The 18701-nt window shown below is 36.3% G+C and overlaps 1 protein-coding gene across 4 annotated transcripts in view; it reads right to left on the minus strand.

Moving 5' to 3' along the window:
* The window catches only part of arnt2 (aryl-hydrocarbon receptor nuclear translocator 2), a 77975-nt gene that overhangs the window by 11874 nt on the left and 47400 nt on the right, over positions 1-18701 (minus strand). For all 4 annotated transcript variants that reach the window (XM_084109781.1, XM_084109780.1, XM_084109779.1 and 1 more), the window contains 5 exons: positions 16308-16459; positions 5895-5970; positions 2855-2978; positions 2120-2219; positions 312-453 (listed from right to left, as the gene is read on the minus strand). In XM_084109781.1, the coding sequence (XP_083965907.1) occupies positions 312-453; positions 2120-2219; positions 2855-2978; positions 5895-5970; positions 16308-16459 (594 nt within the window). The remainder of the gene's footprint in view (positions 1-311; positions 454-2119; positions 2220-2854; positions 2979-5894; positions 5971-16307; positions 16460-18701) is intronic.

Below are 18701 nucleotides of genomic sequence, written 5' to 3' on the forward strand. Positions count from 1 at the left end.
ATTTTTTTGTTGTTGTTATTTTTACTATTAAAATATATAATTATACATATTTGTCTTAAATATACTGTACATGCATACATACATATTATTTTTGGTAAGGCAAGTATTAAAATACATATTTTACTACTGCTTTGCCCTGAATTATCTTTTTCAGCCACTGCTCCACATCCAAACGGGGATCTGCTTTCAATTCTCCCATCACAATGCTAAAGAGGAATGTTCCATTACTTTAATTAATCTGATGGAGAATAGAGCGCCAGTGGCCAGCTGCCGGCACAGGCATGCAAAGGCAGCGATGGGTTCATTCTCACCTGGCCGGAGAAGGGCGGTCGGCTTCCTGTCCAGGACACCTGGCCGGCGTTGATCTGCCGGGATATCTGGGTTAGGTTCTGTCCAGCTGAACCAGCTGTGGACTGGATGTCATTGACGCCTGGGACGTGGATCACAGATGAGCTGAAAGACACACACGCACCACATTATGACATTCCTCTTGATTCTCTGTCAAAAATCTGAAGGCCTATTCACACCAGGCACAGATTTTTGCCAGAATTAAGCATTAAACTATTAAAAAAATGCTACAGAACCCTTTTACACCAGGCAGGCCCTGTAACAATGCACCATTTATAATGATCATGAAAGCAACATTCACTGCATCCAAAAAAAAAATTTTAGGCACAAAATCATGATGGGTCTTGACAGTGACGGGAAAAATAAACTATATATTCCCCACCAAAAGACTTCTTCAAAAGCACAACACAACATAAGTAATCTAATGCAATAATGCCACAAATACTGTCATGGCCAGCAAGAAATAAATAAATGTTCTCAATTCACCTAACAATGACTAAGATAATTAACATTACATCCTGATATATTCCAATATCAACACTTTGTGTCAGGAATGTGACAACATATACTAGCGTTCAAAAGTTGTTTATGATTTTTTTTACAATCGGCTTAAGAGAGTCATAGTTACTTGCGCCGTTTATCCACGCTTCATTGAATTTCTTCACTTTAACATTCAGAACACTGGGCAGAAATCACATCGCGTCAACACCCGCCGCGGGCTTTCACGGTGCCTTGCGGATTTTTTGACTTCTGCTAACCAAGGCTGCATTTATTTGATCAAAGAACAGTCATTTTGTGAAATATATTATTACAGTGTAAAATGACTGTTTTCTATTTTATTATATTTTAAAATGTTATTTGTTCCTGTGATGCAAAGCTGAATTTTCAGTATTATTACGCCAGTCTTCAGTGTCACGTGATCCTTCAGAAATCATTCTAATACGCTGATTTGCTGCTCAAGAATAACTTATAAGTTTCTATCCAAAGTTGCGAATTTAACTTATGTGCAAAACTGGAATATCGCATAAAACATTTGCGAATAAAGCAACGTTAAGTTGCTGTGCAATGAAATTAGTCCACTGGTTGGTCCACATCCTCTGCTGAGGCAAAGTCACATGAGTTTTTTGTTTTGCATCGAGGTATTTATTTGGTAAATGTGTTTATGTGCATGTCTTCTTATCGGATAAAAAATAATTTTTTTTATTATGCACATTTTTAGGATAGGTGTATGGAAATATAGCTATAGTTTAAAACAGCTGTGCTGCTTAATATTATTGTGGAAACAGATAATTAAAATTACTAAACTAATTAAAATTACTAACCCAAACTTTTGAACAGTAGTGTATACTGAATATCAGCAATCATATCAAGTTCCCAGTTTTGGTTTGTAATTGATACTTGGGTGACTGTAAGTGGGGGTTTCAGATGATTTCTGGCCATTTTTGTGATTGCCATTTTATTTTACATGGTTTTCTGACAATTTGTGCTAAAAGCATGGAAGCAAGAAACAACCACAATCATGATATATTTCAGATCAATATCCACAATGCTTGTCGCCCCCACTCTGTTTGCATGTTCAATCGCATTTTAATTGCGTCAAAGCGTTGTTTCTAAGTAACATTTTAGTGATTTTGCATTATAGCACATGAAAACTGTGCAATCAGGGGTCGTATTCTGCATAAAAGAATATAATGACCAGAGTGTATTCGCATTTCATTTGAAAACTTGTTGTGAACAGGTTTTTAAAGTAGTGAAATGTGTTCATCCTTACCCGAAGCTCTTGCCAGAGTGTCCGGGCTGGAACGGGCTGCCTTGAGAGTATAACTGCTGCCCACCAGCAGTGGAGGAGGGAACCATCATCTTTTTATCAGCTAAACACAAACAAACCCAATAAACAAAGATCCTTATCATGCTCACAGTTATTGAATGACTACATTTAAGAAAGGAGACAACACATCACAGCATCTTTATCGGCTACAAAGACTGAGGAAAAATAACAGAAAAATAGAGACAAACTACAGAAGACAGACATGCAAACTTATTAGAATTACCCAGCAAAACCAGTTTGGAATCATTTTTGTTTTTGCATATGCAATAATAAATTATTTTTAGTCGTATATTTTTGTATAGAAAAAGTAGATATATATATACATACATATTTACAGAGGAAAGACATGTAACGTTAACAGAATTACCCAGCTAAACCAGCCTGGGCCAGTTAATGACCCTAAATAACTGACTTTGACCATCAGAAGCTGGATTTTACGTGTTTTAGCTGGAATTTCCGACTTAATTTCTTTGTAAATTCGTTGTAATTCCTACCAACTGCAGCAATCATACATTGTATACATATCATACCATGCATTAAAAGAGTGTATAAACTCTAACTGGCAGACATGCGTAGGCTTTGTAATTACATTAAGCGAAATTACAGTAAATTGCTTGTTTAGATTAAAATCAGTGTGTGATGCAGTGCTAGTCACATGAAATATATCTAAGAACATACATCCAGAGATCCCTGTGTACATGTCACTGAAGCGAGGGTCTCTCTCCTGGGAGAACAGTGAATCGGCTTTGTCGATGGTCTTGCCCGCCTCATGAACGCCGGATTGCACACTGGCAACTGGCACCTGTGGGTGTCAATGTGAGAGGGTCAGTTTGTTATTGATTATTTAACTTGAATGAAAACTAAATGCTAAATTAAGTGAATGCTAGATTAAATTAATTAAATGCTAGATTAAGTGAATGCCACAAGGATCACAAACGTAACTTCACTGAAAGTGTTAAACTGCAAGCTCAGGAATCAATAATGATGACCAAAAAAAGTCGCTTTCTAAATTGCAGACAGGTGTAAAACATCCATATAGATTGTAAATGCTGGTGGGCGTTACCCAAGATCCCATGTGTGAGGAGTTATCTATTTTCAACAAATAATCCTCACTGCTTTATTAAGATTGACTCAAATGACCCCTTTAACATAAACAGCATATGATATAGCACAACAACATTATCACTATATGACTCAAAGCAAATGTGCATTAAGTTGAAAAGGTTGTGAAAGATAAAGACAGAGGGCATATTCCAAACGACGGGTGTTATATGTGTGACTGTCCTATTTTTATAGCACAGATTCCACAGAGAGGGAGTTAACAGTCCACAGCTAAAATTACTAAAATGATGCAGATTCTCTATTGCATTTATCGGTCATTACCCAAAGTAACATACAGTGCTTTAAGCAATTCTGGCATGCATACCACGCAAACTAGCACATGCCGTCAAGCATAAAGCACACAACAGTGACCTCATACTTCTACAGTGAAATTGATTCTGGAGAAAATATTTCCATTTTATTTTATCCATTCAAATTCTGAGCCATGAATTAAACCAACTAGCTTTAAGACGAATCACAACATTACAAACTCGTATTTGAAGCAAACAAGTATTTTAAAATCAGAAAAAAAAACTTACTTTAAAGGGATAGTTCACTTTGAAATTAAATTTTGGTATGTTTTAGCTTACCTCAAGGGCATCCAAGATGTAGGTGTCTTTGTTTCCGCAGTAGTTTCAATTTTGATATTTTTAGGTCAAACCGTTCTTGTCTGTCATTCATATAATGCAGGTCTATGGTCACTATCTCAAAGAGCATGCACAGAGAAGTCCAAATTAAACAATTCCCCATCGTAAGTACACATTGATGGCCTAAGACACGAAACGAGCGGTTTGTGTGAGAAAACGAACAGTATTTATATCGTTTTTACCTCTACACAACCACATCCAAGTGATCTGAGGGTGCGCGCGCTTCCTGGTGTGTGATGTGTGCGCGCGTTCTGGCTTAGTCTGCGCAAGTGCCTGAAAGCGCCGGACGTGATCTCGGATGTGTACAAGAGGTAAAAACGATATAAATACTGTTTGTTTTCTCACACAAACCGCTCGTTTCGTGTCTTAGGCCATCAATGTGTACTTACGATGGGGAATTGTTTCATTTGGACTTCACTGTGCATGCTCTTTGAGATAGTGACCATAGACCTGCATTATATGACTGACAGACAAGAACGGTTTGACCTAAAAATATCAAAATTGAAACTACTGCGGAAACAAAGACACCTACATCTTGGATGCCCTTGAGGTAAGCTAAAACATACCAAAATTTAATTTCAAAGTGAACTATCCCTTTAAGTACTTAAAGTAGGCATGAAATGAAAGTTGCAACTGATTTTACTACCATATTGTGACGTATTTCCATTTTATCAAACAAGGATTAAAAGAGTTAAAGATATTACTTGTTGACTGTATTGTAAAAAGTTAGCATTGCACACTGGAATAGAGGCAGAACTGAATGCTAATGGCTGCAGCGCGTCATCAAATGAGCATATCACAGGATGAGCAAGTTAAGAGTATATTTTGATTAAAGATTACAATATTTTGTAAAAATAAAAGATAAATAAATGCATGGATGAATTGTTTATAATAAGATCAGTGAAATAAAAAATATGGTCAATTTTAATTTAATGCTGACTATTTTGTGAGACAATGAATTACACAATCATAAAGCATACCAAATAACAATTTAATTAAAACCAACAGTTTACAAGAAGTGTACTACGTGACTTTTCACTTAGTATAAAAATAACATGTTGTAATTTAAAAGTAATATTGTCTATTTTCATGGCAATTTTTTTTTAAATAAATTTGTTTTAATATAATTAGATTATAAACCTAAAACCAATTTGATACAACAGAAAAGCTAAGGGAGAAGATCTGTCTACTGCTCGTGAAAAAGAAAATCTTAGTTTCTCAACTGTTTCTCCAAGACTGCAATAAGATTAAATAGAGAACAAATGGAGACTTTTGATAAAGTCTGTTATTTTATGAAAAAAGTAATATTTCAATAATTGAACAACACATTGGCATGTTCACAGTTCTGTGATGTCAGTAAATGGTCACATGACATGCAGTTAAACAAAAAAAAATAATCCATCTTCTTTAGTAAGTGTTTTATTTTGATTTTGTTTTTATTATTTATTTATTTTAATTTGACATTTTTATGATTTTATTAATTATTAGCTTTTCATTAACTTTCAAACCCCAATTTGAGAAAACCTGGTCTAGAGTTTCCACAGATTTAGTAATTGACAATCAAACATCATATATCTCAATACGAACTCTCATTTCTCATCAAATGCCCCCAAAACCAAACGATCAGATCCATTATCATCCACATTCATTATAGCTCTAAACTCTACAACAACTAAGGGATTTTCGGAGAAACATCTGAGACGAAGTTGATGATACATGACAGTTAACTCCATTAAGTCTCTTGAGCTTCTACACTTCCAGATAATACAATTTTCCTGTGGGAGCTTCACTGTCTGATATTCAGTTTAAAGCATAAATCTAAAAAAGGCTCAGCTGTGACACTAATGGAGGGACTTGCATATAAAATGAAGGAGGATAAATTATACATACTACACAGGCTAAAAAGAGTAATGCACCTGTAAGGGTTAGGTGACTAAATGACAAACTAAGAGAAAAGTGTGTATGCGCACCTGCGACAGGTCATAAGCAGTCAGTCCATCTCTCTGGTGAACCTCCAGTTCGGCCTGCTGCTGCTGCTGAAGCTGCCTGGAGTAAAACACAACCAACATACAACTTTAACATCAACACCTTCTGTTTATCATATTCCAGTTTGATTAAAGGCATCATTAACTGAGCATGTAGATAGATATACTAGTCCGATAAACAACCTCAAATGAATATTCGGTTTCAGTAAAAACAGATCAATCATATACATAACACTCCAATCCATATTTTTAATACATTGCCTAAGATCATCAAAGCCAAAAATCAGCCTATATGTGAAATAGTGTATTCATAATGTTATGAATGTAGCACGCGCTTTCTTATCAAAAGTGATGCACAGTACGTTTTACTGCAGTGACTTAGTGATTTAGTGGCTTACAGCTCATGTAACACTACTTCTGGGGGGAATTGTTTTTTTAATATATGTATTTATATTTATTATTATTTATTTTACATCAACTTTTTTTTTTATGAAATGGATGCTGCACACTGGTAGTGGTTGAGGAGAGATTACCGGATACAATTGTAAAGTGCTTTGGGTGTACAGTAGTACTTATGAAAGCGCTATATAAATGCCTCATTCATTCATTCAGTTAGCATGTTAAATATTAAAGTTTGTGACAGTACAATTAGAAAAAGACTGAACAAGCATGGCTTGTTTGGAAGGGTTGCCACTTCTCTCTAAAAAGAACACAGCAGAACGGCTTAGGTTTGCAAAGTTGCATCTTAACAAACCACAAGACTTCTGGAACAATGTCCTTTGGACAGACGAGACCAAAGTGGAGATGTTTGGCCATAATGCACAGCGCCACGTTTGATGAAAACCAAACACAGTATCAGCAAAAACACCTCATCCCAACTGTTAAGCACAGTGGTGGAGGGTTGATGATTTGGGCTTGTTTTGCAGCCACAGGACCTGGGCACCTTGAGTCGACCATGAACTCCCCTGCATATGAAAATATTCCAGAGTAAAAAGTGAGGCGAAATTGGGTCATGCAACAGAACATTGATCCCAAGCATACCAACAAATCTACAACAGAATGGTTGAAAAAGAAAAGAATCAAGGTGTTGCACTGGCCCTGTCAGAGTCCAGACCTCAACCTGAATGAAATCATGTGGCGGGACCTTAAGAGAGCTGTGCATAAACAGACGCCCACAAACATCAATGAACTGAAGCAACATTGTAAAGAAGAGCGGGCCGAAATTCCTCCACAACGATGTGACAGCGAGAGACTGATAAAGTCACATAGAAAATGATTGCTTCAAGTTATTGCTGCTAAATGTGGTTCAACAAGCAATTAAATAATAAGGTTTACTTAGTTTGTCACACGTCTTCATTTTGCCTTTATTTTTGTTAAATAAATAAAGACAATGTGTCATGTCATGTGTTGCGTTTCATCTCAGGTTGTATTTACTTAATTTTAAGACCCGCTAAAGACCAGATAAAAAACGGTGTACTTTCTTTCTCACGTGACTGTACATTCTGAAAGCAAATGTTATTGAAACCAACCACAGAGTTTCATTTGTGCATCCCATTAAATAAGAAAGAGTTGCTGTCTATGTAGAGCGCACTAAGTTGGCTACTTATGAGGGTCCATTTCAGTTAGGATGCTGCCTATTCAGCTGCCAATGTAGACAGTAGACTGTGTATTTGTAATATTCCAATATGGACTATACTATTGTATATATAAAATTATATATAGTATTATATAGAATAGAATGTGTGGTTTAGTGGTTTAATTTCTTAACTGCCAACACAAAGGTTTTAGGCTTTGAGGATGTTACGTGCTCCGAGGATATGGTGTTTTTGTTGTTGTTTTTTTTGCTGTCACTCTCTCTCCGCTATCACCTCTCAGGGCGGTGCTGCTGGCTGTCCATCATCATTACGACGTACACCTGAATGGGCGTCCTTACTATAAAAGACTGACGTAGACCGGAAGCGGGAGAGAGAGAAGGAGCTTTGTTTGGTTTTCGTTTTGGTTCACGCGGTGGCGTGCCTTGTTTTTTTTTTTTTTGTTATCTGCTGTTTATATTTTGAGTTAACCATTTATTTTCTCTCAGTGTTGGTTATTTTTGGTTTACGTTGGACTTGAGTCCTTACGTTTCTTTTTGTATATTGCTTTATAACCGGCCAGGGAGTAGTGAGTAGGGGAGTATGTCACGTGACTTCCATTCATGCAACACCTAGGGAAATCCGTGTTAATACATCAGGTAAGGAGCGGGTGCTACTATTGTATGTTTTGTTTTTTATGTAGTGTAGATTAGGGCGTGCTGAGCGCCGTCGACTTTGTTTTTGTTTTATTTTCTTGTTGTAGTAGTTTAGTGGGGATGGGAATGTAGCTTAGATTGTGGGTTTTGTTTTATTTCTTTCTTTAATTTAGCCCCGCTCAGGCTCCTACTCCCTGGGTACGGTATTTGTCTCTCTCTCTTTTGTGCACGTTGGTGCTATAAATAAATACATGTATTTTCATGATTTGAACCTTATTTTTGTCCTTGTGTCCTTTTGCACCAGCACCTTAGAGACGTTAACCGGGCTAACTAATCCGGGAATATATTATTTTATGTTGTGTTCCCTCATGCCCTCATAGGGACGTAACAGAGGAAAATAGTAAAATTTAAAATAGACTGCACTATTTTTATTAATATTTTACAGGATTGAATACAATATATTAACAATCAGCATGTCTTTAACTTCATATGCAATCTTGGGTGGACTGGGTTGGACTAAACAGAGAGCTTGTTACAATGCATTATGGGGTTGCACTCTGCACAAACTACACATACAATGGTGTCTCAGCATAATCACACTGCCTAACTTTTGCATCAAACATGCATCTTCGATGCCTTAAAATCCTGCCTATGTGGGCCGCTCACTAGGTTTTGGAACAGAGCTGGTGTGTTTCGAAGGAAAACACACCAGCTGCTTTTTCTCTGGCTGCTTTTGAGCTGAATGGAAATTCCCTACTGAGAAGCAAAGCTCTTATTATAAGATATCTTTGTTCAGTTTCACTATCAATACGATGTGTCATGGAGCTTCAAATATACCTGCAAATGAAAAGGGGTGCTTTTCCTATCTAAAGGAAATCATATTACCCTGAAAAGAAAAAAAAACTATTATATCAAGAGGTGGTTGGAAATTGCCAATGAGAACACACACAGACCCAGATATTAGCGGTCTGAAATGTGCGCAGAGCACACTAGGCCACCTGGACCAACAGTGGAATGAGATGGATTAAACTCAAAACACTGAACTACACTTGAACTTCTTGAGAACAGAAAGAACAGAGGGGAATAACTGAAGCAAAAATGTAAAAAGGGCAAAAACATCCAAGCATCCAAGTTTCCACAGAAACTCAAACTCTCCCCTGCCTTCCTCTGCAATTAACTCACTATGTCTCTAAATATGAAAAACGATTACAAGGACGCCACAGAACTTTCATTTCGGCATGGGAAATCATGAGCCGGTAACGTGCCGCCTGTGCTTGGGTGACTGCCACACGTTTCTGAATGGGAAGAGTCTCGGTGGATGCGAATGTAATTGAACCTATAGGACGGATCGCGGTTGTCATGGCAACAAGGGAGGAGAAAGCAGCGCGAAACTGGACCATGCATGCATGCTGAGAGAGACAGATATAAATTGAGACAAGCAGACAGACAAGACACAGAAAAAAAGAGACAAGAGAAGAACATGAACTGATTCATTATTTCCAGAAGCTCAACATCTCTGTTGAAACACACTGGGACCAGTATGAATTTCTGTTTTTCAGCTAGTTGGTGGGTTGTCTGGGTTGACAAACTGACTATTTGGTCTTAATGAAGCCTAATTATAAGTTTGCTGCCCGCCAAACATTGAGAAATGTCTTTAAATCCTGCCAACTTGTAGGTTCGGGAGAATTGATTTGAATTAATTCTAAACTGCATCTCCAAATTGCTCTGCTAAAAATATATTTAAATAAATTATTTTCAAAAAAATGTGAATCCAATCTACTTATCCTAGTTGACTAGTCATTCTGAGTCATCGCTAACAGCCATGTTGTTCACCCTTAAAGCATGACTGGTGAAGATGAGCTAACAGCATGCTCTTTCTAGATGCTTTAAGTCTAGAAGGTTAAGCTTGTTAAACAACACCCGCACACTCTCATTCAAAACACAAATGTCATGTTGGTCTCATCCGGATTGATAGGCTAATTATTATTATTTATAGTTAATGATAATTGATCATTAATAATGCTATAATTCTGAGACAACTAAACAAACTTTCATCTTTGCTAAAACCTGCATCTGGATCAGTTTCTTCCTGGTTGAAGAAAGAATAAGTAACTTTGGCAAACAGCATTTTAGTTTTGCAGTTAGGTTTCCATACAAAACTGTATTTATGGTTTGATGTCAGCCCAGTTCATTTCATGAGCATTTCTCTTTTAGTTTGTACACTCCTTTGCTCAGCAAAAGCACATAACTCTGCAATAATACATCAGCACTTTATATCATAGTATCAAATGTTCTCTCAAAACAAAAAAGTTCACCGTGCAGCACCTCTGAATACTATCCATTCATCCAGTGCACTCGTCCAGCAGCTTTGACAGTGGCGTGATCTGTGTGTCTGTCTGGCGCCTGTAAGAAAATATCTAAACTTTTGTTTCAGAGTTACTAATGATCGGTCTATTTTTTTCCTGTGATGTTTTTTCTCAACGTCCTTTATATGGAGATGTCTCTAGACGGGTATCTAGGTCTTGTGGTGGTGTGGCATTACGGTTAAAGCTGTAAACACAAAGACTATAGATTCAAACCCCAGGTGAACCCCAATGATTCATCGCTGTCCCATTGAGCAACCCTGCTTAGAAGACAAACATGGCTGGTCACTAAGGCCAAGCAATATAACAACAACAAAAACCTTCAATGTGTTTCAGCCTTTTATATATAACAAAAGGCTGAAAAATATTGTGTGTGTGTAACTTTGGGGTCAGTAATACTTTAATTCAGCAAGGATGCATTAAATTAATTGAAAGTGACACAAAAGACAATTAATAACAATTACTGTTAATGTTAAGATTTCAATCCTGAAACAAATGTATCACGGTTTCCACAAAAATACTAAGCAGCACAACAACACAAAAATGCAACATTGAAAAAAAAAAGAAGAAACGTATTATCATGAGCAGCAAATCAGCATATTAGAATGATTTCTGAAGGATCATGTGACTCTGAAGACTGGAGTAATGATGCTGAAAATTCAGCTTTGCATCACAGGAATAAATTACATTTTAAAATACTTTCAAATACAAAGCAGTCAATTTAAATTGTAATATTATTTCACAAAGTGACTGTATTTACTGTATTTTATTCAAATAAATTCAGCCTCGGTGAGAATAAGAGACTTCTTAATGAGACTTGTAATTCAATGATAATCTTGCCTTCTGCAGACACTCTGAAACCTCATTTGCAATTGCACAGAGACTGACATCATTTATGGCAAATGTCACTGGTTCTTTCATTTGTTCAAATATATAAAATGAGGAATGAGATTTGAGAACTGCCGCACTGGGGATTTTGCATAAATAACCTAAATTAGATGTCTGAAGACCTGAATATAGAGCACAAGTCATACGAGCTACTTTTATGGTGTTTTTGGAGCTTGACAGACGTGGTCATTATGAATGTTCATTGTGCAGAGAAGATATAGACAGAACAACAGCAGCATGCAGGTGTGGGATGACATGAGGGAAAGAAAATAATGCCTGAATTGCCTCTTTCTTAAACAACTCCTTTAAACACAGCACGTCAGTCTGTGACACCAAGAATTTGGCTCTATTCTTGCTGTTTACATCTTATCTGCTTACCTACCACACCGTCTGTCTGAGGGGTGAGTGTTTATCGGTGTCTTTCCACCTTCTTCCTCTCTCCATGCCCTCTCTCACCCACAGCATTACTGTCTATCTGCAGGCAGTTTGCACGTCTGGAGCCCTGAAGCTGCCGTCTCACCTTGGCACTGCTGTGCATGAATATTCATCTCACTGGTACCTGCTGCTCTTATTATTTACCCATAATCTCAAAGTCAATACGGAGAAAATGACACCTAATGTGAGAAAAACTTTGTTTATTTCTGCCCTTTTTTAAATAACTTTCATGCTGGGATTTCTTGGCCTGCGCACTGCAAAAACACACTCTCTTAATCATTATTTGTCTTGTTTTCCAGTAAAAATATCTCAATGTCTCCAAAATAAGATGAATTTACATTTACTAGATATTAAGAATTTATCTAGAATTAAGCTTATTCTTACCCTTATTGGTGAATATTATTTTTCTCTTGTTTCTCTCACTGAATGTTTATCCTTAAAAATCATGGTCATAGGATTTTCCCCCTGAATTTCGCAGTTACTTGCTTCAGATTCATATCATGCTATACAATCTTACATCAAGCTCAAAGGAGACCTTCATCTGTTTTTATTGCTGTCTAAAAATGATTAAACACACCATTTTGCAATATTTGGGATTTTTTGTTATTTTTGTAAAACTGATAATTTTTCATTCAATTTCATTTTAAGGAGGATCTGCCTTTCAGTTTTTTATTAAAAGCACGGCCTTTCTTGCCCCCAGGGTGACTCATTCTAGCATTCTTCCACGTGTCATGGACTGGGGAGTCTGGGATAGCTGATGCCATGTGTGATGAATGTCTCCCATATATTCACACTCTCCCAAAAGTACAACACACAAACACAATCACTCAGGAGTTTGCAGGCACACAAACTGAAGTGCTGCATTCGCACACACCTTATTCCACAAAGGATGTGGATTGCAGCATCCCAAAAGCTAAAAATGTGGATTGCTAACAAAAATAAATAAAGTAAAACACTGTTAACTTGATTGAAACAATCTACATCATTATTATATTTTAAAAAAAAAATTATATTTTAAAATATTTTAAAATGTAATTTATTTCTTTGATGCAAAGCTGAATTTATAGCACCATTACTCCAGTCTTCAGTATTTATTTGAAACAGACATCATTTTGTAACATTATAAATATCTTTTATGTAACTTATGATCAATTTAATGCATCCTTGCTGGATGAAAGTATCCATTTCTGTAAAAAAAAAAAAAAAAAAAAAAAAAAAAAAAAAAAATCTCACTACTCTCAAAGGCATTGTAAACTTCATAAAACATTGACATAAATCCTCATAAATATAGAAATTGGTATCAAAATACTTTAGCTACAGCATTCCCGAGTTAATTTCAGCACAATGCTCTCCCAAATATAACTGATATACAAACTGATTTTTATAATATATACACAACCTAAAATTGTTGAAAAAGCAGGTTCTCTCATGGGTGACATATTTGTTTTCTGTGTTTAGTAGCATGGGAATAGAGAGCAGGATATTAACACTTATTCCACACACAAAACAAACACACAGCAAACCTAATAAGAGCTCAAACATTACGATGTGCAAAGACTCTTTCTTCTTTTTCCATTATGTGAAGAGAATTACTGGCAAGGAAATTATGAAATGATGAGAAGGTTTATTGACCATGGAAGAGGGGGATGTCCATTTTGTAACAGACTCGATTTTAGTAGAATTCATTAGCAGTGTTGTGGAAGCTGTTGCAATCGCTGTTTTCCAAGCTATACCCAATAACTGATTGCTCGAACTACCTAGAAATGTAGCAGTATTCATGATACATCATGACTCATGGCTAATTGCTGGGAAGCCATGCTATATGCTACAAGTTCAATAGTATTTTCTCACAGAGTCACAGAAAGAGACACAAGCTCTGTTCCAAAACCTAGTGAGCTGTTTAAGCAGCGTTTAAATGCTACTGACGTAAAGGCATCAGCAAAAGGCAGGTAGCAACATTACACAGCCTTCATTATGAAGCAGAGAGAAATGCTAATTATAAATATCACTCATGTAGTACTGAAAAGTGTAAAGAGTTCCTTGTAATTAAAAAACAACTGCTTTATTGACTATTTCAGCTTTCAGAGCTTTTTTTTTCATTGTTAGCTTAACAACAAAAGGAGTGGAATGATTCAAATCAAAGTGTGTTGCCAAATTAGTCACTTATGAAGTTTAATTTCAAATGGAGAGTAGAACTTCAGCTTGAGCTTCAGGTGCGTTAAAATATCTGAACTTTTTCAGCTAGATGCGACTTACCAGACTGGATTTGATGTATGTTAATCATTAATCACATATGTTAATCTTTCAAAACTATTGGCGGTCATTGTTTTCATACTAAAAGCTGCTTCACGACCAATTTGAAAGTTCAGTGCAACTGCCACGAGAGGACAAAATGCAACAATCAGTCAAAAGTGATAGAGGAAAGCAGCTTCAGAAGCCAGCTGACAACAGGTCAGGTTATGTTTTGTAACAGTGCATTGACAGGTTAGATTAGGCGAACTAAACGTTTCTATGTTTCTATTTTCAAAGTACATTTGGTGACTATATTCTCCTCGCTGGACCATGTCAGAGACAATTTATATGAGACATGCCACTTCCTCAATCCTCAATACAACTATATAAGGAAAACCCGTAACGGCAAAGATGGCGGTTGTATGCACATGTCCCGCCCCTCCCGCCGGAAAGCCAATCATCTGCTTTTAACAGTCAGCAGCTGACCACTAAGGAGCGAATGTACAGTGACGTGACATAACTGCCATATTCAACCTGTGCTTTCGCGCTGGCGGCGCTGAGCCAAAGACGGACGCGCTCAGCGCTTGTCATAGGCTCTATCACAACTGTTCAGTGTTTTTAACCACATAATGTTTATTTTAGGTTTCAGACATTTAAATACATATAATTGTTTAAGTGCTTGGCACAACACCGGCATTCTGGATAGAGACGTAAATGAAGTTTGGTGTCGTGAACGTGAACCCTTGCGCATGCGTAGTAAAGGTATAACCTGTGGGGAAAAGGGCATTTTAAACCTTATTTTGGGGCAAAGTCATCAAACTTTTTCAGCGATTTTTATCATATTTTACTGCTGTTTCTATACATGCAGTTTTTATGTCCCGGTGACCAGTGAAAGTGCAGTTCTGACTCTCTGCCCATTCATTTAGATAGGAGCCTGGTCTTGTTAGTACGAAATAGCTGCCCGGAGGCGTTGCCAAGATGGCGGCCGAGTGGCACGACTTGCCTAAAAGGACTTTGACCATGTCCTTAGATAAGCCCATTCTAAAAGATATAAATAAATAAATAAATAAATAAAGATCCAAAGTAGCACCTGAGGGCAAACTATATACAACCTGCTTTAAATGCATATCTACAAGTTCACAGGACTAATGTGGGCATAAATCAAGCCCATTCTGCCAACACCAGCTGAACAGGCAAATATTTCAAAAGTGTTAAACAGAAGGAGAATAAATGGTATTGATTTCAGACCTGATGCCAGAGGACCAAATGTCTCGAGGCAGGTCACATGGATGTGCCTGACTGGTGCTAATTACAGAAATTACCTAAAACCATCAGTCAGAAGAAGAAGAGCACCTGTTTGGAATTAGTGATGCACCAAAACCATTTTAGCTACATTTTAGCTAAACATTGAAACCAAAATTGATGTTTTCATTTAGCTGAACTGAAACCAAAAATAAAGTTTATTTAATTATCAGTTAATTAATCAAATGTAATAATTAACACTAAAAATATGTACACAGACATTTCAATTTTTTTATTATATAATTAGGTTTCTACTCAAATTTGTTGTTGAAATATGAACATTTAAATGGTGGCTGTAATAAAAACTTACATTAAATAATGAAGACAACAGTTTAAGTAAAAATATAATGAAAATGTAATATTAGTGCATATATTTAGAAAAATTCTCCTCTCTGGAGATTTTTTTCTCTAGCTGACTATCGAGCTGTGGACAATGAATGCCTTTCCTGAGGTAATGTAACATTATATTGCTGACAAACACTTTTATTGAAGTCTTTCTGTAGCTAAAACGCTGCTGTAGCAATTACATGAGACATGATACATTTCAGTACGATTACTGGATGGTAGGCACACTACAAATAATGTTTAGTGATGTTTTGTTCATGCATCAACGGACAACAGCACCGGTTCATCAAAATGAAGATCTATTAAAACAAGATATCGATATTGTCAACCCAGCCCTGGCTTCCACACAGCTTTAGATTATCCACATTGTGTGTACGCTGACAAGTCCAAATGCCCCATAGGAGAAAAGCTCATTGACCATATCGGTCAATTATTTCGGCCCTCAAAACTGCAAATTCATTTTCAGCCAAATATTTGTAGTTGCCAAAATTTTAGGGTATCAATATTTGGAATAATATTATCAGTCGGGATTTTAGTTGTTCCAAACAAAGTATGACAAATCTATTGCTACAGCCTTTAAAGGGATGACAAAAAGTTTGGACATACTTGACATTGGTGTTGGTGCAGATGATGTACTCGATCTCATCTGAATAAGGGTTCTGGAAGGTGAAACTGCTGGTTCTGATGAGCATCCACTCTCGGTTCTTCATCCGGAACCGGTACATGACTGAGAGAACCTGCCCTTTCAGCTTGACCACCTAAACACATCAGAAGAACACGGGAGGACAGGGAACATCAATTCACATCACATGCACTTGCATCTTAGAAATTTAAATGTGTAAGAATGTAGAGTGATCAAATTGCATCAATAAGCTCATATTTTACCTGACTGACTTTAATCCTTTAGACATATAATGATGTTGACATTAACAATCGTTTACGTTAAGAGAGAGAACATTATGTGAATAAATGACTTGCGGCTTGAGTGCACCTATGTGTGCATCGCTCCGCTCACGTTTTTGTATCTGTATATATTTACTGCTCCTTTTTCATTTCAAATACAATTTCTGAATGTCATTAACATATGAAATACGTATTATGTTATCACTAAGTATTGTTCGTATTTTAATGGATTTTTTTTTTTACTGTTAGTTATGTGAGGCAAAATATAGAATCAACCTAAGCAGGATAAACTGAAATTCACAGCATTTAAACGACTTCTGCTCACAAATTAAAGGATGCTATTGGATTACCGAAGGCAAAAGACATAATATGCAACTACGCATTTAATTTTACGACCTAACTTGATACGCTCTGCCTAAAGAACTAATGGTGCAAGCAAATTATGGACTGCGTTTATATTAAGCAGGGTTATTATCATTAACCAAAACTATTTAAAACATTTCTGTTAATTGAGGTAAAGCTGAAATAAAATAAAATATAAATATTAGTTTAAAAACTTAAGTAAATGAAAATTAGAAATGTTGCCTTAGCAATAAACAAATAAGTTTACGCACTACAATTTTCACCTGGAAATAAATAAAAGCTATAACTGATATTTAAAATTTATATTTAAAATAATAATAATAATAATAATAAAATTACAATAATAAAATGACAAAAGCACAAAATGAAATTACAATTTTTTTTACTAAAATAAACATGAAAACTAAAAATATAAAAATAAAAGCTAATTCAAAATATGACTAAAATAACACTGGTACAGAGTTAGTTACAAACTAGCTAGTTACAAAGCCTAGTGTGGACTTTATGAACTTACGAATATCTGGTGCAACCATATACCTGGATCTTTATTTCCATGCTCGACATAAGGAATAAGCTAAATCTAACCAATCGGTTCCTAAAGCAAATACCAAATGTATTACTAAGGTACCCCACCAGAAACCAAAATTAAGACTAGTCAAGTGCCAAATGTGAAGACAAATTGGCTTTAGGAATTAAGAACATTAAAATTTTACATGCTTTATGCAAGAATTATAATTAATAATTAAATACAGAAGACAAACAAACCCCTCTACAGACAACATCAACGACTAACGTTTACCATCATTGGTTTATCTAGGATGCATAAAGGGGTTTTTCCCTTTCAGAACTCCATTAAGCAACACACGAGGAGGAGTATTCCTCACATTACACATGCAAAAACATTTGTATGAGGAACAAGACTGGCTCATCTCGAGCAAATGTTGGCCTCTGGACTGCATCCACATGCTCGCCACACAGTCACCTCTATTGTCACTTAAAGCAATGTTTGCCCATCCAAGTACAGAGATTGTTTAAAATAAAAAGCTGTGCCTAGAGAAAACAACTTTCCACTCAACAGAGCATGAAAGACAACGAGAAAGATCTTCAAAGTTCAAAAACCTTATAAAGTATCTGCCGAAAATGGCTCTCTTAAACAAACAGCACAGCCGGCAGCACTTCAAGTGAGTAAAAAAAAATTACAGTGAGTTAAAAGAAAATAAAGAGAAACTTTACTTTTTTAGATGTATATCCTGCTTTGAGAGAGGAGAGGATATGGAATATTATTCTTGGCGACAAGAGGCCACTTTTCCTTTAGCCTTGAGAAATCTCAGGAGGGAGGGAAAGACACAAGCATTTTTTTCATAACGTCACCTCATCCTCTGTAACAGAACCCAGAGTTCATAGTGTCAACGCTAAACCAAATGACTCACACGCACCTCTTAACAGAAGCACCTTGCGCTGTTTGGACATTTCTGGTTTTTATTTACTCACTCTTAAAAATAAAGGTTCTCTATTGGCATCAATGGGTCTAAAGAACCTTTAATGTTCATGGAAACTTTACATTACACAAAAGGTTCTTTATAGTGTAAAAAGGTTCTTCAGATTATTCAAATGTCCTTCACACTAAGAAAAAAAAAAAGTTCTTTAAGAAAAAGGTTCTTTGCAAAACCAAAAATAGTTATTCTATTGCATTGCAACAAAAAACCTCTTTTTGGAAGCTTTATTATAGGAGTG

This window comes from Abramis brama (genome assembly GCF_963993115.1).
Source record: "Abramis brama genome assembly, chromosome: 3".
Classification (NCBI taxonomy): Eukaryota; Metazoa; Chordata; class Actinopteri; order Cypriniformes; family Leuciscidae; genus Abramis; species Abramis brama.